Raw genomic sequence first — 27,064 nt, forward strand, 5'->3', positions numbered from 1 at the left:
TCATCAGACCTGTTTTTGGACATCTACCTTTGTTGTGTAATATGTGCCTATTTCTCTGTGGTTTAGAATTCTAAATACAGGTGAAGAGAATTCCCACCTTATGTCTGTGGGACCTGCATTCTTAAATCTGTTCTGTTGTCTCCTTCAAAGGTCTTCTTTATTCGCAGATTGTTAATTCAGGAGCAGGGTATGTCAGGGACCACTCCAAGTGGAAGAATGATTGTCCCATTCATAAATGTCGTGGGCTTTTATGGAATACCCATTGTCACTATACTCTGGTTAAATCCCAGAATTATTCTTCCAGTCAGTACTTCCTCCTAGCCCAAAAGAATGTTAACACCAAGAAAAAAAAAAAAGGAATTGTTGCCCTATATGTAAAATGATGTTGCCATACCATAGCTCTTCTCTTCAGGCTAGTAGCCAGCTTCTAACAATTCTTGGAACTGGCCATGCTCCAAATCTGTGTGCTAATCCCAGAGACAGTAGGTGCCCAAAAGCTGACTGTGCTTCTGAAAGTCGTTATATGATTTAGCTACAAACAGATGCTCTTGGCCTGACATTTGTCCTAGCTGTTTTCCAAATGCTGAATTAATCGCACTCTTGCCTATGGGGTGTGATCTCTGTTTTTTTCTAGTTTTAGCCACCCATTGTGTGGAACTATTGACAAAACAGGAGTTGAATCTCCATGAAAGCAACCACACAAATCTGAAAAATCTGAACTTTTCATTCTTTGCATTCCTCCCCCTTCCTTCCAATGACTGTGAAAAAAACTCTAGGCAACATAAGAGTAAGAGATGTTTATGGGGGTGAAGGTAGATGATGAAAACCTCAGTGATTTTCTCTTGCCTAGCAAAGTTTCTTAATCACTAAATCTGAGAAAGGAGGAGTTTCTTTCTGCTCTCTATTTTTTTATTGCTGAAGATGAGCCAGCAACTACTTTTCATAGGAAAGTGCATTATATTAAAAAAATCTCTTTCTTAGTCTGGGGGGCAGTTTTGTAGTGGAACTTTCTAACTCTTTTTGTATGTATTCAAGAGAACATAGACTTCACATTCCAGACACATTGGAGAATTGGCTTTACTAAAAAAAAAAAAGGCATAAAAGTTAATAAAACCTTTTCCATACCTCCAGCTGTTGCTTGCAAAGGGACTTCTCATCTGCTGCCTTTACAATCTGACAGTCTTCAGAAATCAGGATAGTCAATTTAGGCCGTTCCCAGAAATATCAAAACTTTTAGCAGAACTTCAGGCACTCTGTGTAGCTTTTTTGTAGTTTCTCTTTACATTTGTTATTGCTTTTTGAAAAATTTTCATTGGTAACTGAGGAGAGAACCACTGCCAGCAGATGTAGTACTCAGTACATTGGGAATGCCCCATTTTAAATCCTACAGAAGACAGAATAACATATTTAGAGACAGGTAATACTTTTTTCTAAGCATATGCCTACACTCACAATTGCTCTGGAAAACTCCAGAAAAGTAGCAATAATCTCTGTTTCTAAGTGGGGTAAAGAGTTCTTAATGAGGGACTTAAGGTTATTCATTGTAAGCTCCTGGGGATGCCAAAAGGGGAGAGGAAGGAAAATCTTGGTGTTCTCTAATCTCAAGACGTGTCCTTGCGGGCAAGTTCTTGCAAAATAAATTAAGTTAGATTACGTTAGCACACTAGTACAAATTTATAGCATGCTAGCTGCTCGACTGACTCTATGTAGACACTAGAGTGCACTTCCAAATGAAGTAAGCTTGCACTCATAGAATAATAAGGAAATACGGTGGTGTGGTTGTGTGAGTACTGCACATCTAGATTTACTTCATGGTAGTTCAGTAATAGCCTTATTCAGTGGCTTGGGGCGAAATGGAATTATCCCATGGTGAAGTCAGGGTCCACACACTGACAGCTGAATTATTCTGGTTTAGGGGGTCTGCATTTTTATTCTGCTTGAAGGGAAGTCCTTTAGACTAGTTTCCTGATCCCACTTCTCTAGTTAGTGGAACTTCTGGTTGAGTGGCAACAGTGTCTCCATCAGCCTGTGAAGTGGATGCGTCATCACAGAACATAGATAGAGTAGAAGGTAAAACAAAAACAAGCAAAACCAAAAAATAATTAAATAAAGGGGTTTTTAAAATAAAAAAATAAAAGAATGACTCTTCAAATACTTAGCAGCTACTACAGGAGTTTTATTTATAGCTGACTGTTGTCTTCTGAAAGATGGAAAGGAGTTCATGGAAGAAGTGTTAATTATTGTTTCTTCTTTGTGCCATAAATATAAAATGAATAGGAGGATAGTGAAATTTGACTTTCATGAATTGCACTGCTGTGTTTCTCTAAGTTGTTTGTGTCTTCCCCCTTAATAAAAAAATCTCTTATCAGACAAAAGATCAGGGCCATGAATTTTCAGTGCTGAAACTGAAAAGCATCCTGCAACAATGTCTTTCAGGTTATAATGTTTACAGGAAAAGGTTCTGAATTGGAGAGGACTGAGTGGGTGGAGAGAACAACGTGTTCCTGAAGAATCACGCTTTGCACAGCTGAAGCATTATGAACCTTAGCCATAACATAACAGTTGAACTGGCTTTAATTGTTTCTTGAAACTTCTTAATTCTTGCTTCATAATATGTAAGACTGCACTTGAGAAAAAGTTGAAAGATGCTAAGGCCTGTTTTTTATTATGAAGCTTACGATGGTATAAAACTGAAATAACACCATTTGTATCAAAAGAATTACATTTGACTTGGTTAAATGAGATTCCAGTCTTGTATCTACTTTCCCTTTTTCTCTTCTTTCTCAGCAGCAGGAACAATTAAATGAGTTGTTACAATGAAAGCCTGTATTGAGAGTGAAAGATACCAAATACTACGTAGACTAGAAACGACTGTGCTTTTGGTATAACACCAATAAATAACCTGAGTTCTGCATTAGGAACAGCTTTTGCTATGTTGAAAAAACAAAATTTTTTTAGATGTAGTGTAAAAAGGAGCAATGAAGAATACAGAGATAAGGTGTGCAAGCATAACCATGTATTGTGCATGAAATGCATTCTCTGCTTAACCGTAGAGTTTTTTACATGGAATAAAATGATAATCAGTTCAGGTCTTTGCAGTCATGTATTTAAAGATGTATTTTCTGAGCAGAAGCTTAAATTAGGTATGATTATTAAAGAAACCATGTGTCCTTTTTTAAAAAACTCTGCTAGGAAGGGAGTTGGACCAGCTGGGTAGAACCTTTTGCAAAGCTGAAAAGAATGCTTGTAGCCAGTCCTTTCCCTGTCAAGGAATATTACCTGTTACGAGAAGTGCAGCATTCTGTCAGTCTACCATTCAAATACCCAGCATCCACAGTGAGGAAAATTATCCCTATGGCAAATACAAGCTTTTCTTATGCTTTTCCTGAGAGAGGCTGAGTGTCCACATGTTGCGCCAACTCTCTTTGAGAGTGTGTTTGCAGCTAGGAGCTTTAGTGAAGATGAGGCATAAAAATGTACTTCTTATGACTGATATAATTCCTAAATATTGGTGAAGTGCAGAAAACCTTACTGATGTGACATCTTGGGCAATGGTTTTTCAGCCTCGGGTTTGCAGCATGTAACTAGGAGCCTGCAGAGAAGATAATTAAGGCAGACTTGCACTGTCAGGCTGGGCATTGCCCTCCACAGGCCTCATCCCAGAGTGTGTACTCCATCATACCTCCCCAGTGCAGGGAAGGACAGAAGTCCTTCAGTGTGCCACTCCATTCTGGTACTTGAAGCATCCTCTTGAAGTGACACACTACGATGTCCACATGGCTGCTTCCTTCCTCGCATGCCTCATTTTCCTTTGGAAGGAAACTGGCATGCTGGAGGGGGGGAACAGTGACCAGCCTGGCTCATATCTTTGCTGAGGGCCTGGATCAGTGCTTATGACACACTGCAGATCACTTTGGGCCCTCAGTCCAGACTCCTTCTGATACAGACAAATGTGAACCTCATGAGGTTCAACAAGGCCAAGCGCAGGGTCCTGCAGCTGGCTGAGGGCAACCCCCGGTATCAGTACAGGCTGGCAATGAAGGGATTGAGAGCAGCCCTGCCAAGAAGGACTTGGGGGTACTGGTGGATGAAAAGCTCAACATGAGCCGGCAATGTGTACTTGCAGCCCAGAAGGCCAACCACATCCTGGGCTGCATCCAAAGCAGCGTGGCCAGCAGGTCAAGAGAGGGGATTCTGCTCCTCTACTCCACCCTGGTGAGACCCCTCCTGGAGTCCTGCGTCCAGCTCTGGAGCCATCAGCACAGGAAAGACATGGACCTGTGGAGCGTGTCCAGAGAAGGGCCACCAAAATGATCAGAGGGATGGTACGCCTCTCCTGTGAGGACAGGCTGAGAGAGTTGGGGTTGCTCAGCCTGGAGAAGAGAAGGCTGCGGGGAGACCTTATTGCAGCCTTCCAGTGCTATAAGGGGGCTTATAAGATAGGGACAGACATCTTATCAGGGCCTGTTGTAATAGGACAATGGGTAACGGTTTTAAAATGACAGAGGGTAGGTTTAGGCTAAACATAAAGAAGAAATTTTTGACAACAAGGGTGGTGAAACACTGGCCCAGGTTGCCCAGAGAGGTGGTAGATGCCCCATCGCTGGCAACATTCAAGGTCAGGTTGGATGGGACTCTGAGCAACCTGATCTAGTTGAAGCTGTCCCTGCTCATTGCAGGGGAGCTGGACTAGATGACCTTTAAAAGTCCCTTCCAATCCAAACCATTCTGTGATCCTATGATACTCATCCCACAGGCAGCACAACTTTTCCTAGCAGGGTCCCTTCCAACCCAAAATATTCTCTGATGATGATTCTATGATGATGATGACCAACTGAATTAAATTCACAGTATAGGTATCTGCCCTTCTACTGGGAAAATGCACAGGAGCTTACAGAGCAGAAGAAAGTGGGATTTAGTGAGCAAGAATGATGGGACAGGTTAGAACTGTTCTGTCCCAAAGCACATGCAACAAGTTGCAGGAACCAGCTTGTGCAGGTGAAGTGAACTTTATTTCCTTGCAACTCATTACCATGCAACAGAAGGGCCAAGGAGACCCATGATCTCCCTAATTCTTTGAGCTGTGTTCTGTCACATGATTCAAAGGACAAGGCTGGAGCTGAAAGGAGAAGGCAACGGTGCTGTGTACAGCTTGTGTTTGCAACTGTGTGGCTCGATGAGTGCTGAACGTGCGGTTGCTCAACCTCTTTCCCACCACATAACACGGAGGAGCATGAATCACCAAATAACGCTAATGAAGGAAACTCCTCAGTCACCCAGTTAGTCTGCATTAGCCTCAGGGCCTGGGCTGCAGGGCTGTGGAGCTATGGGGCAGAATTGATGTGCAGTGTGCCCTGCAATCTCTTCTCCGTGTCTCCAAATGCACTATGGCCCTTTCTACCTTCATGGCCTAAATTTTCTTCCAGCAGGAGCCAAAGTGCAGCACGGGATGCTGCAACCCTGGGCATGCAGTTAGAGCAACGCCCGGGTGTGCGTTCGTAGCCAGGACCGGAAGCTCACCCAGCTCCCAGCTTTCAGACAGAGCCTATACATGTTCCAAATGGAGTTGAAAAAAACCCTGATGTACAATACTGTACTGATAGAGCTATCACCATGTGCTGTGTGTGGTCTGATTTCAACTCCTCTGACTGCTTTCTGACAGCTAAAACATGTTTGAAAATTGCAGCGGATGGCAAGGATGGGTTTTTCTTTGATTGTAAAGCTTGCTACATTAAAAGTGATCCCATGCCAAACTCACTATATGTAATGCATGATTTTTCTCACAAAGTATTTTGGAAGAAAAATGTTCATGGTTTGTTTTTGTTATTGTTAAATACCTGAATAATTAACTTACATACTAGTGATTTATCATTTGGCATTATGAAAACCTAATTTGTTACACCAGAGAACCAAAATAAAGCTGAGCCACAAGTATGTAACTTGTACTGTATATCTGGGTAGTGTGGATTATTTTGAGAGTATGATGAAAAGCCTTTCAATGAATACCTAATGAAGGAATAAATAGATACCTGTTAAAGTGGCATGTGCCTGCCTAATTAATAACTCAGATTATTAAATGTCCATGGTCTTTAGGAATGGGAAAATATGCTATACATCAGTCAGAGCTAAACAGAGCCTGTCATTAGAGTGGCTGGATTCCATGGCTGTTTCACGCCTCTTCTTTCTGTTTCCTTCTTAACTTCTGCATATTGCTGCCAGGACTGGTTTCTAACGTTAATTATTGTAGTTGGATTCTTGACTGAGGCAGCATTTGCCTAAAATGTATCCTTTGGAAAAACTCTTTGGTTCTGTGTACACTAGGTATTGCCCACTGCAGCCAATTGTGGTAGAAACAAGTGTTGCAGCAGGTGAGGGTACCCTGATTTTGATACTGCATGCTGCATTGTCCTGCCTATCATGCTGTTCAGAGAGGAAGGAACGGACTTCATGGTGGTTTTAGCACTAGGCTGGGAGTCAAGAATCTAGGTACATGTCCCTACTCTGCAGCAGATGGCCCTGACCTTCAGCGAGGCTAGTACACTGTCTGTACCTCATCTCTCTATATGAAATAAGGGTAGCAGTGCTCTGTAGGTGTGTTGTTCTGAGGACAATTCAGATGCCACTTAGTTGGTACTGGGTAGGTGTGACATTTTTGCTGGAAAATACTTCCTGTGACATTTCCATATTCTGTTGGAAAGGTCAAGAAAGTTTTCTGGATTGCTTCTTTCCTTCTCAGACTGCAAATGAAGACCATATTATTTGCTTGATTCAGGCTGAGCTGTGGAATAGTCTTCAGGAATGCAGTGAGTTATCACAGAGTCTAGCTGCCTTTCAGAGAGAGTGCGGTGATGAGGGAGGCAGTGTATTGCATTACATTTCTAATTACGTTATCTCCGTTCTCAGTTAGATACTACCATTCAATTAAGACTAGACTTTTTTATCCCCTGATAGTGGATTCTTCTTCATTCATTCTTACCGTGAAAGCACAGTATAATATTAAAACCGGATCACTTGAACAAAGTCACTGTGTCCAACTCCCTCTTTCTCAGCCACATTTAACATATGCAACATTTCGCCCTCTGTATTTTTGCTGATAGCCAAACGCTTAGCGATGTACCAAGAACCTGAGTCTGAGGAAGACGAGGCAGCCCCAAAAGGAGGAAATCTATCCCAGCGTGATAGTATCTGCAGCCATCAGAGCATCAAAGTAATCCACAGAAGCCAGAGCACCAAAACCCACCGGCGCACAGGTAGCAGAGCTGAAGCAAAAAGAGCAAGCATACTCTCGAAGCACACCGCATTCAGTAGCCCAATGGTAAGTCATGAGAACTAAATGCACAGTGTCCTGTATCTTTTAGTAGAGCAATGCCCTGAAAAGGGAAAGGTAAAGAACTCTGTAGCACATTGTGTACCTCTTATAGACTTCATCTTGGCATTTTTTTCTCCTGTAGTCACAGTTGTTTGTACAAAATAATCAAGTGTTGGCATAGATCTTATCTAAATATCTTCTCTGTGGGAACAAGCTAAAGGTAAAGACAATCTTGATTTTGAAAAGGAAATGTATGCCTTCCTTTTATCTACAGAAGCTGAGAGTAGCATAAGGTTTGAGGTCAAGGATTCTAATTGCTCTCTGAAAGCCTCTTCTTTTCTCTTTTGTCAGAGGATTTTAAAACTAACAAGTGCTGGGCTGGACACTGTATTCCAATACTTGGACACTGATGACATACACTATAGCATAATTTTTAGTGTGATTGAAGGTTATCAGTGGATTGCATGTGCTGTTTTTCTAAAGAAGGAAAAACCTTTACATTTCAAGATGTTGATGAATTTATGTTCTTACAACTTTGGTTAATTGATTTTACGCTGTTGTAACTTCATGGAAATTTTACATGAGATGAATGGTAGTAAGACAGCAGAGAAGCCAAGTCTTGTCTCTCTAGGGATTTTGCATTGTTGCACTGTGGACAAAAATTCACCCTCAAAACTGATTAAAAATATTGACACAGAAAGATGCTGTTTGCACTGGTGGAACTTCTTGATTTCACTCAAGACTAAGCTTTTTTGGCACAATTCAAAGTTGCACTTTTTACACACGGGGTTCAGATTCATCAGCTGCTGAGTATCAGCAGATAAAATTCTACTGAAGTGCAAGCCTTAGGTTGGTTTATCTTTTAATCTTGTATATCACTGCATTCTGCTATCTTAAGAAATACCAAGGTTTGCTCTATTAAGAAATAGATGAAATAAGTGGAAAGTGCCGGTGAAATAGAGTGGAAAATGCTCTGTGTTTCAGTGTAAAAAAAACACATGAATTGCTCTCAAATGTGTGGATGGTTGTTGTTCTCTAACAAACAATCCAAGATGGTTTCATTTTATTGTGCTGATGTAAGACAGAACTTTGAATGTCATTACTGTCTAATTTTTCCACTCTTTTGGTCTGTGTAGTATACCACCCTTTAGTAATACATAATAAATGTATTGAATTAGGCAGGAGGGAGAAATATTAGTATGTAGCTCTTCTCCTATCTACTACCCCCAAAGTAGGTGAATATTGCGGCTATATTATCTGTAGTGAAAAAGTTGACAACACAGTTGCTGACATTACCATTTCTATTGGAAGGCTCATTGTTAACTGTTTATTGTCTAGAGAGGGCATCTTACAGTCCACCTCCACTCTGTGGTGTAACGCCACCATAAAACTCTTGACATTGACACTGCTTTCGATTCTTTGATTGCTTGTTGCTGCTTTGGAAATTTGTAGAATCACAGCTATTCATCACTGCTGTTTATTGCTAGGAGAAGGACATCACACCTGACCCGAGCTTGTTAGAAAAGGTGAATGAATGTGCAAAGCATCTGGAGGTCATGAGGAGCCACGAACAACCATTATCCCATCTGAGTCCAGAACTATGTGACATTTTTGACTTCTTCATTGCTTTGACTATATGTAATACAGTTGTGGTTACTGCACCAAATCAGCCCCGACAGAAGGTGGGTTAAAGCAGCAGCGAAAAAGAGTTTAAGCTTCTTTTGCTTTGATGCTAATTTATCTTGTAAATTGAGGAAATGAAAACTTCCTGTTCTAGCGAGAAACAGCTAGAACTAGTTGTGAGACAACTCTTAGAACCGCTATGTGAATGAGCAGGTTTAGTTAAGCATTAGTTAAATGGAGTATGTCAGCTTACCTTCAAGGTAAGATATGCTTTCATGTACAATTTCAAGATACTACTGAAACTTACCCATTTTCTTGTACTGTAACTTATTCATTTAATAAATGTAAGTATGTGTGTAAGTATGTGTGGAAACCCATTTGTAAATGTGCAAGACTTCCCAGAAGAGAATATAAGCTGTCTGTGAATATTTTGTACATATGGATCAAATTAAGAAAAGGCTGAGACTTTTTTAAAAAGTTTAAAAAGAGAATATACTTGAAAAAATCACTAAAAACTTTCAAATTATGCAAAAGATGCATCTTAAGGTCATTGTGAGAAATAATGATCATTACTGCTTAAATTGGCTTAAGCCAGTTCCATTGATGAATGAGAATTTCAAAATTGCACTCCCAAGACGATCTATAAGACAAAAATATAATAGAATGTAGTATTAAAGCTAGCCAGCAACTGGAATTTCCACTCTGGAGAAAACGTTGAGAGCTGTTTCTGTTCCAGATTGGAATAAAAACTGAACTAGTCTGCAAAATGACATGTTTTTGTGCCCGGGAAACATTGGGAGAATGCTCAATTCTGCTGTTTCAGGAATGCTACACTGTTACACAATAATTTAATGTATATGACTATCAATATGCTATTACTATTAATAACATTGTATCTGTAAAAAAGATTTAAGTAAACAGAGATGAGTGGTAACACTGAAGCTAAATGCTTTGGTGCGGAAAGAGAAGACAACGGAAATTGTTTTTTTCAACATGTTCCTATTGAGAACGTTGTCAACATGAGTATATTCTAATAAAACTTTTCTGATACCATGCTTCTTAATAGAAAACTCTTTCAATAACTTTTTTTTTACTACCTTCACTGAATATGCACAAAGAATGCCAGTGTTTCCTACCAACGATATGTTTTAGTATGCAATGCTGGTGGTGGTGCAACATTGATAGTCTATCTATTAGTCATATCTGAGGAGGTGAAAGAACTAAAAATGTTTTTAATACAAACATACGTGCTTTTACACAGAGGCACAATTCTGAAGTTCTGGTAAGACTTTTGCTGTTGAGTCAGTTTTGTCCATTTACTTTCCTTTCTCAAAATACAAATGTCATTACTTTTTGTTCTCAGAGTTATTCTCCTCTTTAGTTGGAGCTGCTTAGGCTGAATACCAATGTAGGAATTCTTGTACAGCTTTTCTTTGTTTTTTGTTCATTGGTTTGTTTTTTACTTCTCAAGGTTAGAGATCGATTTGAACTAAAATCTCCAGTAAAAACCATAGAAGACTTCATACGAAGGTTCACTCCAAGTCGCTTGACCTCTGGATCTAACAGCAGCAGTTCATCTAGTCTAGCTACAAGCAAATCAATGCACAGATTTGGTTTAAGTGTGCTTTCATCTACATCTACGGATAGCACTTTATTAAAACTGGAAGAGAAGCTGGCATACTCTGCGCAGATGAATAACAATGGCTACAGCTCCCAGCAAGGCCAGACAGCTGTGGGGAGTGGACCTGAGGAAGGAGAACTCCGTTACGAAGCAGAGAGTCCAGATGAAGCTGCTCTCGTCTATGCAGCAAGGGCATATAACTGTTCTCTGGTTGGAAGGCTGTCTGACCAGGTATCAGTGGAGCTACCTCACCTGGGAACATTAAGCTTCGAAGTATTACATACATTGGGCTTTGATTCCGTCAGGAAGAGGATGTCAGTAGTGGTCAGACATCCTCTCACAGATGAAATATATGTTTACACTAAAGGAGCAGATTCAGTTATTATGGATCTTCTTCTACCCTGCTCTTCAGGTACACCTCTTACTTACCTTTGTGGGAGTAGGGGTGGGAGGGAGGCAGTTCTGCTTAACTGCTGAAGAACTCATTGTACCTTATTGCCTTCTCTAGCAAGCAGACCTGCCTGCTTTTGTCATGAATGTAGGGAATTGTAGAATGGGAGCCATCTCTCTTCCTGTATAATACTTTGTTATTATAGCAAATTTTCTGTAACAAATTACTGGTTCCTTACCTTACAAGTATGAGTTAAATTAATTTCTGTACAAGATCTACTAGCAAACTTTATTTTGAAGGAATTACGTGAAACTCTGCCAAAGCAATTCACATTTTTTCAGGAAAACCTGCCTGGCAGTGCTTGGCTATTTGAGTATTTTATATGAAACCCAAGCACTTCCTGTTGCAGCTCTCCTCTCTGTTTCATTTGTGAATCTTTATGTCCTTTTGCTGCAATATGTTTGCATAAATCAACACATTTATGCTCGTTTGATGCTAAAGGGCACTGTGAATCAATCAGCCATCAAAACAGAAAGGTTGTGGCAAAAGGAGAGACGCTGTTCAGATGAGAAATCTTGGCTTCAAATATGTAGTTGACTAGCAGGGAATAGGCATGTAGCTGTGAACATGGAGTACTTCCCTAAAGCATAGAGAACTTCTCTAGCACCCAGGTGTCACATGAAACAGGGACAACTTTAAATAGCTGCTAATTGTAATCAGTTGGATTCAAGAAGAACCCTATAAGCTTTCAGAAGTTAGAGGAGACACATGGGTTTCAGTCTGTGTGAATCAGTTTGCATCTAATTTACTGTATTTTCAACACTGAATTTAATCCAGTGTTTAAAGGTTACCCCAGTATGAATGGACAGAGCCTGAAAGTGCTAGAGGTACTTCCCATGTTTCACTATGCATTGACTTTGTGGTTACTTTGACATTAGTTGGAGTAAACAATTGTGAAAGGCTTATACTGTGTAATTTTAGTTTAATGAAATACAGAAAAATGTTGGCATTAGTTTTCTGTTTACAGCCATATAAATCAAAGCTGAGCCAAAAAAATTAAGAACAACTTGTCCTTAACTAACAACAAAGTATTCATGAATAATTTTCTAGTAAAGATCTGATATCACAGAAGGTACATAGAGCATCTGTGGAAACTTGTTTCCCTCCAGAGTACTAACAGAGAATTTGTAGTGCTGAGAATTTCTAATAACATACCTAGAAAATAATGTTTGGAAATGAGTTCTCAGAATGGGAACTGAGCGTTAAAAAGAAAAGAAAAGATTATTTTATGCCAAGTCTCAAATATTTTGTCACCATATAACAGACCGTGTTTGCAATTGCTGTGTCTGTTCACAGTAGACTCAATGGATCCAGGAATTTTCAGGCGAATTTCAGGCAGACCTAGGACCCACCTGGGTAAAATCAACAAAGCCAGTTAGAAAACAAATAACAACATTACCAAAGGTGGTGTATATCAGAGAAGGGGGAGTGAAATTCCTGAAGATCAGCACTGGCAGTGAGCAGATTCTGTAGCTGGGCAAATATAGCCATTCTACCATCCTTACAGGCAAGCAAATTGAATGTGGCTTTAGAATTGTGCCTTTTTTTTTTCTTAATTTTTTTACCCCAAATTGAACTGTGAGCTTTAGTATATTTTGCTTTTGCAAGCAATATAAAGTGCAGCCACTAGAACCTCATAAGCAGTTTCCCTTGTTCTCTAGCCCTCTAAGCCACTGCTGGCTTCAGTAATTCTGTACATTTCAGCGGATCTGTCTGAAAAATGTTTGACATTTCTCTTGAGCAGCTTCACTCCTGGAACTGAATTCGCAGTCCCTGCCTGCAGTATCCTAATGTCAGTGGATATGTGGTCAATTCCTGAGAGAACGCCATCTTGTTCCTGTTACAGGGAGGTGTTCTCCAGGTAGAGGGAGCCTCAGGTGATTTATGCTGTGCGTATTACCTATATTGCAGGATAAGTTGATGATTTCATCCTGTTTTCTGGTAATGGTGGAACGTAAGTGTGAGAGGAGATGTGATGCTACAAGAATTCAAGCATTTATCATTTCAACGAATTGACCAATAAGTGAATCAACATGACAGCTAATCCCAGTGCTCACTCTTTGCTATCTTAGTGCCTCAGGGACGTGAAAATTGTACACCAGTCAGGCGTGCATCTTGAGACTTTGTGGTACTTGCGCCCTTAGACTGAAAGACCAAAGCAACACTGTGTCCCTAATCTCCCAGCTCTAACATCACGTTGCATGACTGGATCCTATCAGACACAAAGGTCCTGTTTGTTTGAAAGGAAGAGCATTTTAAAATATGACATGAGGAACAGCCAGAAGCAAATGTATTATGTTGTAGCTTCAGTTGTGTCTTACAGAAAATCAGAAATCACCATAAGCTTCAAAACTTAAAAAGTTTTTAAATTGACTCCATTTGTTCTGCCTGTATATCTAGTTGAGACTGTGAAACCTGACATTTTCTGATAGCATACAGATATTTCCAAAAGCCTTGAAATGATTCCCAAGAGTGTATTGTTTTTACTTTATCACAAGAGTCACCATGTTCATAAATAAGAAGGTTAGTGTTTGAGTCAATAGCCAACTTGCACAGGAACTGTGAACATAAGTCATTGAGGAAACAAAGACTGGGCTGGCTTTCTGCAGCTTGCGATTATGGAAGGAAATGAAGCAAGCAGAATGCCACTAGCGCGCTCTCATTCTTCTGGAGAAGACTTACTTGCTGGTTTTCACTTCCATAGTGCATGTGGTCACACTGCTCAGTACAGACACTGCATCCCAGATAAAAAGAATCTCCACAACTCCAAGAGATTTTTGTCTGCAAGAGATTCCTTCCCCGCTTTTAACTTCTGAGCACAAGATGAATCTCAAGGCAAGACTGATGAGGCACGTGCAGAGGCTAGAAGGGATTTAGCTCTCACTGATATGCTGGTGGAGGAGGGAGATGCAGTATTCCACGCTGGAATTGCGAATTTGCATGGAAACTAATGTGCACATCTCTACTTGTAGAGGATTACACTGAAGTTATTATAAGCATTTGACATTGTGATCACAGCATTAGTGCCCATGGTACTCAGACACCTGAAAGAGTTAACACCACTTAAAGTTACAGGAACAACTTTTGGTGTGTTTAGCACCTATTCAACTTTGCACCTTTTGAAATCAGTGAGTGACTGAAATAGCCACTCCCATAAGACAGTTTTGTGTGGGACATGCAAGAAATATGGCATTTATCTCTAGAATAGTAATGTATCACAATAAATTAGGAAGAGTGCTTGCCTACTTTACTCTTCTAAAGTTAAAAAAGCTGACTCACTAGTACAAGAAGCCTTACAAGAAGGTTTGCTGCAGTACTTCTCCTGGAAAAAAATGTCTTATATTACATAGCCACGTCACATATGTCAAAAAGATTATCATGCACAAATAGGAAATAAGCTAAAAGAAGCTGTGTTAGATTGCCAGTTTAGCATATGCACATTTGCAGTTCATGTTGCAGCTGAATCTAGTTATGAGCTGATTTAACAGCTTCTGAAGGAACCTCGTGGCATGTGTGTCAGAGCCACAAGCTATAGTGTAAGAAGGGGCTTTCCAGTTGCAAATAATATTTGTAGGGATGTTCTTCTGGAATAATACATCTGTACTGACACTTTGAGAAAATCTATAGTGGTAGCATAGGTAGCATTAGTAGGCAGATGGACAGGCCCACCAGAATATCCCTACCAATATTCATGACCTTAATCAGAGATGATAGAACTAAAATGAAGGAATGCTTGAAATACCACAGTCTTTATTGAGTCCCTTAGGAGCAGCTGTACACTCCCAGCTTTTTTCTTCCCACCTAGAGAGGATAGGACAGTCTTTAAAGGTGAGAAAATAGCTATAATGTGAGTAAAATGTGCTGATAAGTGATTGAGATAACAGGAACAAAAACCAGAATGGGATTCCAAGCTCCCAGCTCCTTCCTGCAATATCAAAACTTGTACATGTTTGTGCTGGAGCCTCTGAAAGCCTGGTTAGACACCGTGCTGCTATATAAACATGAAGGTGCTGAATGCTGTGTAAGTTTATGGACAGACAGATAGGTGTGTGTATATACATGGTCACACAAAGCAAGTTCAAATTGGGTATGTAGGCACACTGGGAAAGTGGGCACCGAAAAGTATAAACAGTAAGATGTATCATCTAATTTAGATACCTGTATTAAGTGCTTAATATAAGGGTATAGTGCCCATAGGTTCTCAGTATGGTCAGTTGAGAGAGGTGAGCACATCCAATTGTGAACTGAGATCATATGTAGTAGGTCACTTCAGGTGCTCGGACTTCTGGTGATGAGTGGCATTTACCCGACTGTGACTGGTCACTGTGCAAGCACCAGTAACACAAATACTGCATTACGGAACAGCTCCAATGACAAAATTATAATCCTGAAATGATTCTACACCCCCAAAAGACATGCAGACTTTAGAAAGACATGCAGACATTACTTTAGTATGACAAAATTATATGACATCAGGGAATAGGAAAAACTGCCATAAGGTACCGGTCATTCTCACTCAATGGTTTCAATCCAAAAACTTACCAGCTTGTACATTTACTTTAGTACTAACCCTGCAATTCATGTTATTTAAGATTGCTACTACAGTACATTGTACATGAATCTGTCTTGATCCTAGATGATAAAAAAGATGCATATCACTTGCTTTTAACTTTTGAAGACATCATTTCAGGTAATGAGATGGAACAAAATGTGTTATCATATTCATTACTCTTTTTGATCACAATGTGAGCACATTGAAACAATCCCAGCTAAAGAGAGAAAAGAAACAGATGCTCAGTCCAGATTTTGAGTTCTTACACATGGCTTTAAGTGAAGAGTTGAGCTAAGTGGAAGTTGTGCTGCTGCATTCAAGGTAGAAGCTAGCTGTGAGATCTGCACAAGTGTAAATTCTCTTCTAAATGAAATCAGTCATGACCAGAACTTCTTGCATTAACTCAGGCTGATAGGTAGTATCAGTAAGGCAGTAACAGAAGTACCTTCATACACTTAGATGTACAAAACAGAACACTGTTTCTGGTTCTTTTGACATATTAACCTCGGTGGAAAACTAAGTGCTCTTTTTAAGTAAGTGTCATTTTTCCGCACATGATGAGATGTAGAAAAGCATTTGCTAGTAGTGTATTTGAAATCATACTTCTCTTTCTGACATTATTGTTTTCTGTGAAGATTATCATGATTTCTTAAAGTATTCAGGCCAAGCAAATAATTAAGGAGTAAGAAAAACAAGGTCTTTCTAACATACATTCACAATGACTTTTGAAGAGAGAAGACAGAAGAGAGAACAAAAAGACAAGAGGGGTTTTTTTTTCTAAATGGAATGTTTTACTTGAGTTTCCCAGGGACATCAACAGCTCCTTAAAGTATCAGTTATAAAGTGTCGGTACAATGAGTACTATAGGCTAGTTTTTATTCTCTGAGGCCATTTAGCTGCTGTTATTTTTCAATCACTAATTTCTTTTTTTATTCTTGTCTAGATGACCCTCGGGGCAAACATCAAAAAAAAATCCAAAGCAAAACCCAGAATTACCTTAATCTGTATGCTGTAGATGGGCTGCGGACCCTCTGTATTGCAAAAAGAGTAAGTAAATTAAGAATCTTGGCTTGCTTTTAAGGAGAGTCTTGACAAAGGTTTCTGCAGGCATTTATTAATTTATTGCTCTTGATTCATAACTTCTTTTTCATTTTATTCAGTAAAGTATGAATGCCTCTGCATCACACTGACTGTGCCCTCACATACTCTTTTTAATAGGTTCTCAGCAAGGAAGAGTATGCCTGTTGGTTAAAAAGTCATTTAGAAGCAGAATCCTCTATTGAAAATCGTGAAGAACTTCTGTTTCAGTCAGCACTGCGGATAGAGAAAAATCTGCATCTGCTAGGTAATGAAAGGAGAGCTGGACGTGAAATTAAAACGTGTTAAAAATTCTGAAAGCTTGGCTATGAAATTCGTTATTTCCCTTAAATGGTTTCTGACAGTACCAAAATTGGCTTCTTTTGGACTTTGTCATGGGCAGCACCACAAAGGAATGGGCTATAATTAACATAACAGACATGCCCTGTTTTCCTTGCTTCTGCCATCATTTTATCACTAGTGAAATGAGTGGAGTAATACCAGAGATGAATTTGACACAATATCATAAATGGGAACTGCTGCTCTAAACAGGAGAAGGACTTGGCCCAAACTGTCTACAGAATTTCATTAGCGTAGTGCCACTTCAACATGTCAGAGACTTCCATGACTCCAGAGACACTCATCAAGCAAAGCTCATAAACTGCATTTGTGAGAGGCATCAACTCTCATATACATCTGGTTCAGCAGATGCACTCAGGGCCTGTGTATTCTGTGGCAGGGGATTGCAGTACTTCATAATGATGCAGTTAAAATCAGTGTATGTAAAACGTAATCCAAGCACTAAGTCATACTTTTCATCTGATGAGTTGAGATGTTGAAAGCACTGAGGATCTAAAATGGATATATATTCACTACTACTCCATGCATCCAATTGCTTTCTCTGGCAAAGAAAGTGGGACAGCCATAACACTGTTGGCAATAACAACCTTTATTAATTGCCAACATGTCTGTCTCTGGGAGATGAGATCCCCTCACCCAGCTTCTGATGTATCTACTACAGATCTCTAAAGCTCCCCATATAACCAATGGAGACAAAAAAAGAAAGTGCAGTTCATTTGGTCTGTCTTGGATACCCACTTTAGGGTTAGATGAATCACACCCTTGAAGTGTCTGTTTCTCTCCTCTGACTTAAAGGGGAACATGAGGTGACTAATTCAGACTACATTAATCAGGAGGATCCCACCATGGTTGTGCCTGTTGGCTCTGCCTGCACTCTGGGAAGGGAAAAAAAAAAGTGCAATTGAACTGCCATACAAATAATTGAGCTCTAGCCAGAGGTAAACTACCCATTCAGTCATTCCCCAAGAACCTCATACTGTGGTTTGTGTCTTGCAGTGATCAGTCATGATTAGGCTGTGGGAATAAAAAAGTGAGTCTGGAAAAGGAATCTCTTTTCCTTTGTACACTGTTTGGATAATAATAGCTTTCCTGACATTGCCCTAAGAATGTGTTTCCACCTACATGACTGGTGCTCAGACTTCAGGTGGACTTCTCTTGCTATTTTTTTTCTTTCCAAGGAACAACCATAGGAATAATAAATAGCTGAGAAAAGTTTACTTTGCTTTTCTGTTTTTCCAGGTAACTTGCATGTCTGTCACCTCCCCATTCTCCAGTAGTGAGGGCTTACATTTCCTCACATTGAAGCCTCTCTGAAACTCAGTGGAGCACTGATGTATCAGTGGTGACACTGAGCTTGGTCCTGAGCAGCTTTTGCTACAGTAGTTAAAAATCTTGTCTCTGTCAATCTATTTATAAAAGCATAGGAAAGATACTCAGTCTTTTATAAACAAGTAGAAAGATGCATTGAAAGCGTGAAAAAGCCACATTTTACTTTCACATCATTTATGATTTATTCTCTGCTATATCTCATTTGGTAGCCAGTGTCTTTCTGCAAGAGCAAAGAGCAGCAACAAGGCAGGAAAAGGTTTATGTCTGCAGCCTAATGTGCTGTTGCCAAGCTGCAGTCCTGCTGTCATTCCCTTTCAAAATGGAGAAATCTCTAGTCACCCAGCCGCTTCTAGTTGAGGAAAGGCAGTTAAGATCCTTAAGAACTGAAAAGATCTAGAAGGAACAATAGCTTCTCTAGCAACATTCAGAAGAAATGGTGAAGATACAGAGCAGAGAGACAATAAGCAAAGGTGAACCAGCCTTGTGAACCTGTGAGACTAGAAGTGGCATCAGATTGCTTTTGAAGTTTTAAATTCTGGATTTGTTGTTGACTCCTGATGCAGATGTTTACCCCAGCTACTTTCTGCTCCTCTTTCTCGATACCCCAAAAAAGCTGCCCAAATCTTGCAACCATTGGTAGCTTAGTTATTTCCCAATAGAAGTCACTGCTGGGTTTTTTTTGAAAAATCCAAGCTCACGATTTCTGGTGAACCCAAAGTGTTCATTTAATGTAGAATATTTTGCTTTTTCTATGTGCTTAGGTGCAACTGGCATTGAAGACCGTTTACAGGATGGTGTTCCTGAAACCATTGCAAACTTGCGCAAAGCTGGGTTGCAGATTTGGGTTCTTACTGGAGACAAGCAAGAAACAGCTGTTAATATTGCATATGCCTGCAAGCTACTAGATCACGATGAAGAAATCATCACTTTGAATGCTGAATCACCAGTAAGCAGATCCAATACACAAGTTGACTTGTGAACTAGCTTTGCTTTATTTTCAACTTGTACAATTAAAAGTTTGATGGCTTTTTTTTTCCTTTCCCTCTTTTTTTTCTTCTTTTCCTGCTTCATCTGTAATTTTCAGGTAGGACATGTCTTTGAATACTTTTCAGTGAATGTATTTTCAGTTTCATGCTTCTAAGTCATACTGTCATGTATCATAAACTTACTGAAGATATGTAACTGTGTGTAGTGGGCTCCACCATGAATGAAAATATATCATAGCAGCATAAATGCCTTCCTTTGGTATGCATTCTCAAAACACCCCTAGTTTTGCTTATTGGCATTAATGAGTCTCCAGAAGCAACCCTTCCAGCCCAAAGATTCTATGATTCTATGAGGAAGAAAACAACTACCTATTGAGAATTTGTGCTTTATTTTACACCACTGAAATGTAGTATTTAGATAACTCAGTCATTCATGTTTTCTCAGGTGGCTTTTTCTCTGGAGATAGAAGCAACACTTAAATTTCGATGCTAACACTGAGAGTCAGAAAACCACATCTACAGTAATGCCTTGCTTCCTAACAGACCTTTTCTAATTCTTCTGAATTACTGATCTTTCCTGTGCTCAACTTGTTGCAAGCAGACAGTCACAAAGAGTTTACTGATATGGTCTTAACATACAAGGAACCAGACTGATAGTGCTATAGTCCTTTAATGGGTTGATAAAATTGGACTTCAGATCAGCAGAGGAGAGGTAGGCCAGCAGTATCCAGCTCCAATTTCTTTTCAAAAGGAAGAAAAGATAACAGCATTTTCCGTTCTTGAGTGTATCAACTGAACTGGTAAATTGATTTTCCATGATCTTTCTATTTTGTCGTACTTTGCTGTAAGACCAATAGCATTTCATTTTAAATGTTTATGTATTGTGAATAACATCTTTTAGTTGAGTATGGCTAGGAGAGAGAATTCAGCTTAAACAACCTCTAATTAGTCTTTAACAATGCATAACTATTTGATCTGAGTTGTAGGTGTATATATGGTGTTCATCACCATACTTAACTTGGTACTGATGCTGATTCTATCATTTCCCAGCACTGTTATTCTGAGAAGGAGCTAAAAGAAATTCATTTAGCATACAATACTGCATGTTAAAGAGGAATTAGATTTTAAGCCTTTTGAGTCCTCATTGCTGTCATAGATTCTGCAAGAATTAAGTGTGTTTAGAGTGAATAGAAAAGAAGATTATTAGAAATTAAAACTTTAATAGTGCAGCAAATATAGCACATTCCCCATATTCCTTATGCCTAAATATACTAGCAAACACAAACGTTTGAATACATGTTCTTTTCTCTCAAGCGTATTTATTTTGAATTTTTTTTCAGGAGACATGTGCTGTCTTGCTGGAACAGTGTCTGCAATGCGTAGAGTCTAAATTTTCAAACAACACAATAGACGAAGCTACTGGAAACATGACTGTTGGGTTCACCCCTTTCTATCCACCCTCTTCCTCTATGCTTTCCAGCTTGGGCCTAGTGATTGACGGAAGGACTCTAGCTTATGCCCTGGAACCTATACTAGAAGATAAATTTCTTGCACTAGCCAAGCGATGCCATTCAGTACTGTGTTGTCGCTCTACCCCACTCCAAAAGAGCATGGTAGTGAAACTAGTCAGAGACAAACTCAAAGCAATGACCTTGGCAATAGGTAAATATCTCAGTTTAAACTAGCCTGCCTTGATGTATACTGTGCCTTGAGAATTTTGGTATTTTGATTCCTTGCAGTAGGACCCTTCCAGCTGCCTCACAACTCAAATAGCTTTCCAGTTTTGTCTGAAAATGGTTTGGACAACTCTAACATATGTATTCAACACCGAGATAGAACTCTGGAGTAGTATTTGGGATTTTTTCCTACAGAAGTTAGGTAATTGGGACCCAGATATGCTATGAGGTTTTGGCATGTCCAAACACAAGCTGTGAAGAATTGGGTTAGCTGATGCTGTGCAGAACGCCATTTTGCAATCACCGTGTCACACAGGACAAAATTGCGCTCCGTGTTGTTTCATCCAATCATGTTTAAACTCAATGATCTGCGTTTTTCATCACAAGTCGGACATACAGCATAGGATATGACTTTGCCTTGTCAGTATAGAGAATGGATTTATAACTGGCATTGGGCCAGCACTTACACTCCTTCCCAGCTAATTGCTCAGTTGGCAAAGAGGAGATTTTGTCAATCACCCTGTCTTAAATCTGGCAGTGTCTTAAATGTTTCCATGATTTTTGCATAAGAAAAGTCAACGAGCTCTTCTTTCCCCATGGCAAGTTTAGGCTCGTATTGCATTAGAAGATATGATTGCAGCATATATCGTCACAAACACATTAGCTTTCATCTGCCTGTCTTATTTATTCACAGCAGGAACACATGTGGGTTAGACCTACCCATGAGAAACCCCAAGTACATATATAATTGCCAGACTCCTGTGACATCCACATCACCAAATGTGTGCTAATTGTAACAATCATCGTGCTCACTATATCTAGCTCAAATATACCTCCCTCGTACTGAATGTAGATCTTTGGCTGACTGGCTATGGACATAATCATTTGTATATGTTGTCAGAAATGTTTGGCAGGTTAACTTGGATTATCCAGAATGCTTAAAAATACTGGTGGAGACTGCGCAGCTTACGTTTTCATTGTTTCTGAGCATCTTGAGCCTGTGATTTGAACTCAAGCCCCTGCTCTGGCTAGCTCTGCTCCTAGCCTAGCTGTGCACATCCTCCCTTTTAACCAACACGAGCTAAGTTGGGGTTGTGTTGCACAGTCACAAAGACATCAGCTTTGTCAGGTCAGCACTCTTGGTGAGGATACTCTGGCATCCTTTCTATGGCACCTAGCACTTGTGGCATCATGACTGGAAGCAGAGCAAGACTGTGCAACCATTGCAGTTAAACCTATCTGTGATGGGCATATTAAAGATCTGAGACCGGTCAACCCAAGTCAAGAATTCATGTACTTTTTAACTTTATTGTATTTTTTACTGTGTAGACATTCTCACTGGCATTAGGCCTTCTTGCACATTTCATTCTTAGTCATACCTGATTTCAGACAGACAGTTATCAGGAAGCAGAAGTATTGAGAAGCTCATTCTCAGCCTTCCCGTGTTGTAGTATTTGTACAGTCCAGGCCAGATACTTGTATTTTAGGTCTTAATAATAAGAGAGGGATTTGTTTTGTTTTTACTTTTCCGTGATAAGAAAAGTCTACAAAGATCAGAATGTCTTGGCAGCTTTGCCAAGTTTTGAACCTTATATTCCAAAGATGTATCCTTTCCTACCCCACATCTCTCTTACCATACTTATCCAACACTCAGTAACAGCTGGTTTTCCTTTGCTTTGCTGCTCTGCTAACTGTTGCTGGTCTACTAGTGACAACAAAACTGTTTCTTGTCATCTTTAGGTGATGGTGCTAATGATGTCAGCATGATCCAAGTAGCAGATGTTGGCGTGGGGATTTCTGGTCAAGAAGGCATGCAGGTAATATTGCTTGTTCACTGAAAAGCACTCCCATGAAAGGGTGAAATAGGCACTTCCCATATGTCAGCTTGACCAAGCTGCCTTTGGATAGCCAGCACAAATAAAGGAGAAGAGGCAAGTTGTGCTCGGGAGTGCCAGTTGCATGTCATAAGGATGATTTCAGCTTCAGTTTGAGCTTGTGTTTGTTCTCAGATCTGTGCTGAGTTTGAACATGCTACCTTCTCAGAAAATTCAACTTATCGGATCCCTCTAAGCAATATGTTTAAAGAAATAATTTTTTAAATACTGGTTTAAAGGAGGAAAAAAGCTCAGCTATGCATTATTTAGGAAATACAGGAACACCTTATTCTGGCTTTTACTCTGCTCTCTCCTGTATGGTTGGGTATACTTCTCCTGTGGAGTGGCTGCGCAAGCCTATCCAGCTGTGCAGCTTATTTGCACAGTGTGGGGGTGACCCTTAGCCCAACCACCCACACATTTCACTCAGCCTATTCACACAGCAGAACAGTGAAGAAAGAGAAAATAGCAGCCCTTTGCAGAAGCTGCTCCCTACACGCTATTCCCAGTCTTGGTTTTCTCCACATTTTCTGCCACAGGGAGCAGCAAGGTAAGGGGACTTGCCCTGTAGTCTTTTGGATGTGTTCAGCCTGTGATCACTGTATTTGCCACTGTATAAGAGGCACTTCTCCCATCCCGAGAAGAGAGGATGTGTATGTATAGGATGTCTTACCTACTGTTTTACCTCTTACCTCTGCCTCCTCTATTGCTAGTGCCGTTCAGTTGCCTTGTTAGCACCAGATGTAGCAGTATGACACAGAGAATGAGGAAAATACCTCATTTCCACAACTGACCTTGTATTTGGGCTGGGTGCAGACTGACTGCATGAGAAAATAAAGTAGCTGAGTGTATCACAAAGAGCTCTTCAGAGAAGATGGGAAGTGTTTCCATCCTGAGGACCTGAGCAGATGAGCATGCTCCTTAACTTAGTTACCAGTGGGTGTTTCTCTGACCCACATTTCATTTTTTGCAACACTGGCTGGATGTTGTGCTTGAAAGGGAAGAAAGGCCTCCTTCATACAGTGTGCAAGTTGGCTATAGAACTTTATTCCATGGGATTTCTGTAACTTAATTGGGTCAACACACAAATTTATGAAACAAAAATTTAACTGAGCTATGAACTTGGATGTCAGCTTTGTTCATTTTCTGACATTGTAGATCACCAGAAGCTAGGACAGTACTCTGGAGAAAAGTCAGTAGATGTTTTTCTTATTTATTCATACACTCTTCTGAAGGAATCCTCTGTTGCCCATTGTTGGAGGATGGATACTAGGAAAGATGGGCTTCAGCCTGACCCAGCAGAGCTATTACACTTGTTCTCCTTCTTGTAATCATCCAGTGGGTTCAGTCGAAGTGATCTCCAGGGCAAATAGATGTCCGTCAGTGCTCTTCAAACAACAGATTTCAGGCCTGCAATCCATTAAAAATGCTTCTCCAAACATGTTAGCAGCAGTAAATTAGAGTGGAAAGAAGCTACCACAAAAATATTCAGACATTCACTGTGCATATGGCACCCCAGCCATAGACCCTGCAAGTCTGACTTTCATGGCCAGAGAGGGCAGGAAAAAAGGAAGTCTTGGCTTAAGCTGATACCAAGTGTATTTGTTACTCCACAGCCTTCACCAGGCTCTGAGAGATTTGCATAACTTCTGCAATGTCACTGCACGCAGTCCAGGCTCCAGAGAGCCCAGAGGAGACTCTTTTTGTGGGGTCCCCTCCAAGCTTATAAATTCAAATAAGTCTGCCCCAAACTCCTTGTGTCTTATAATCTCTTATGAACTTATCAGCTCCTATCATCTATGTATTTATTCAAATCACTTTTTTCCTAATGCAGACATACAGTGCTCATAGCATTTATTTTTACTCCTCTCCCCATTATGCCACTTTCAGTTGAGCTCATACAGTTACAATAACCAGTCCTCAGATGCCCCTGGCTTTTGCAGTATATTCAAATCTGAAAGCTATTTGCTCATTAACCATTAAACTACCTGTTTTTTTCTAAATGAAAGCTCAACGGAGTGGAAAATGTTTATAAATCCCTTCCTTTGCTGCAAGTTCCTAAGGAACTATGCAGGCCTCTTTACTGTAAACAACTGTCAGAATCTTACACATGCAGGTACTCAGAAGGCGTTGAGCATTTAGATGTCTAAACCAGCAATACTCTCTGATTTATTTTCTTTCCACATTCTATGGAAGCGTGTGGAGTATGAATCACTTTTTCCTGTGAAAAAGCTGGAAGAAAAAATAAAAATATGAAAATCAAGGGGATATTTTGAGACAAAATAAACATGCAAATGTAATTGGATAACACTGTCTTCCTCACTATGTTCCTCACTGTAATCAAAATGGAATAAAAAAGAAAAAAAACCTGACACTTCTAACAATGTGTTGTGAAGTACTGTGTTAGAAGCACAAATGAAAAGAAGCTAGCGGTTTTGTTTTAACATTGGAATAGGCTGAGATGAGGTGGAGGACAAGGAAGCAGACATAGCACAGCTCTCTTCTCCTCAAACTGCAAGACAGCGGTATGTCTGCAACACAAATCAGACTGTTATGTGCAGGGAGGTTATAACAGGTGTATCTCAGTACCTGAGGAATCCTGGGATGTGTCAACATATTAAAAAATGTCCCAGTGCTTATATACATCTACTGCTTAAATTGCAATGCATTGTTACACCTTCTCTTGCATACTGTTTTCGACTTTATTTTAATAGCCTCTACAAGCACTTACTAGGGAAGACTAAGCTCTTTTGATGATTTATCAAGAAAGGGAATTAGGAAAAATTAAAAGGAAAGATGTCTGTCATTTAAGAATACAGACAAAATATACCTTATAGAGCGTGAGGAAGACATTGCTCCTTTGGAGGTTTTCACCTTTCCTCAAGTTTTTGCTGAACTGTGAGAAGAAAGGTGATACCAAAATAGAAAATTAAATGTAAAATAATATTAAATGAAATCTTAATGTGATCCTAGGGATATGGAAGATCATGAAACCACCGTGGTAACACCATCATTTACAAGAAGGTGTCATCTAGATGTACAGTACCCTATACTTTAGTCAGAAGTAGAGAGAAACTGGGTGATTCATTTTGTCAATGTGATTTGGCAGTCTGCACAGTCCCAGAGGAGTCTCATCTCGTGTGATATTTTTTCACAGACAGTTTTAGAAAACATGCAATTTTAAAAATCCCTCAAACTACTGATATCTCAGGACAGCCAAGTAAACTTTATAAGCCAGGACTGCAAATGTTAATTAAAACTAGTATTTTTATTGTTTTGTCTTTTAAAGACCAGTAATTACGATGCAATCACTTAATTCTGCTTTCCTTATTTTATTCTCTGGAAATTCATTTTGCCCTGTAAGTACCCTGCAGTTTTTACAGAGAAAGATGTTACAGCCACCAAGATGTTCACACGTGGGCCCTCAGCCTTCGTGCTCATGCAACTGCAATTGCCAGCCATTCTCCCACTTCTCGCTTTTTGCTGCTGGTTGTCACCATCTGGAACAAAGACTGTAATCTCCTTTGGGCAAGGACCGGGTCGCCTTGCATGTCCTGCCAAGCCGCCGGGTTTGCTCGCAGGTATTCCAAATCAATGCAGCAATAGCTGCATTTCAGATGCAATGTAATGGATTTAATTCTTCATCATTCCATTGACTGTATGAGTTAAGAAGATGACTAGGTTCACTGTTGGTATTGGAAATGATGCTTTAGAATAATGACTCCAACTCTTCTTTCATTAAAGGCGGTGATGGCAAGCGACTTCGCAATCCCAAGGTTCCGGCATTTGGAGAAGCTCTTGCTTGTTCATGGCCACTGGTGTTATTCCCGACTTGCCAACATGGTGCTGTATTTCTTCTACAAAAATGCAGTAAGTGTTTGACTTGGCAGCTTTATGGCACCACGTGTTTCCAGGGTTTATTTTGTGCTAAGTGAGCATTAGGTCAGCCTTCTAATGGTTTATAAATAAGTTGCAAAGAAATTTGCAGAGTTGAAAGACAGCTGGCTGCCATTTGCAGAAATACAGGACACACTCCGTAACAGCTACAGTGTGCTGCTGAATGTGCAAATTAGGTAACAGAAATAACAAGCACTGCTTAAGAAGTTTCTTTATAAAACAGTTTTGCAGAATTTAGCTGGCTAGACACAGGAGTCTTTAATGCCAAAGCCATCCAGCATTGGTCCAAAGTAGCAATTGAGTGTGTTT

The 27,064-nt window shown here is 39.9% G+C and overlaps 1 protein-coding gene across 1 annotated transcript in view; it reads left to right on the forward strand.

Annotated features, from left to right (window-relative positions):
- The window catches only part of ATP10A (ATPase phospholipid transporting 10A (putative)), a gene marked incomplete at both ends in the record, with an annotated part of 118,164 nt that overhangs the window by 82,347 nt on the left and 8,753 nt on the right, over nucleotides 1-27,064 (forward strand). Inside the window, 9 exons of the mRNA XM_082014283.1 lie at nucleotides 7,098-7,315; nucleotides 8,797-8,991; nucleotides 10,404-10,965; nucleotides 16,500-16,603; nucleotides 16,775-16,901; nucleotides 19,084-19,268; nucleotides 20,649-20,970; nucleotides 22,725-22,801; nucleotides 26,603-26,728. Coding sequence (XP_081870409.1) covers nucleotides 7,098-7,315; nucleotides 8,797-8,991; nucleotides 10,404-10,965; nucleotides 16,500-16,603; nucleotides 16,775-16,901; nucleotides 19,084-19,268; nucleotides 20,649-20,970; nucleotides 22,725-22,801; nucleotides 26,603-26,728 — 1,916 coding nt within the window. The remainder of the gene's footprint in view (nucleotides 1-7,097; nucleotides 7,316-8,796; nucleotides 8,992-10,403; nucleotides 10,966-16,499; nucleotides 16,604-16,774; nucleotides 16,902-19,083; nucleotides 19,269-20,648; nucleotides 20,971-22,724; nucleotides 22,802-26,602; nucleotides 26,729-27,064) is intronic.

Source organism: Phaethon aethereus, assembly GCF_964289735.1.
Source record: "Phaethon aethereus genome assembly, chromosome: 1".
Lineage (NCBI taxonomy): Eukaryota > Metazoa > Chordata > Aves > Phaethontiformes > Phaethontidae > Phaethon > Phaethon aethereus.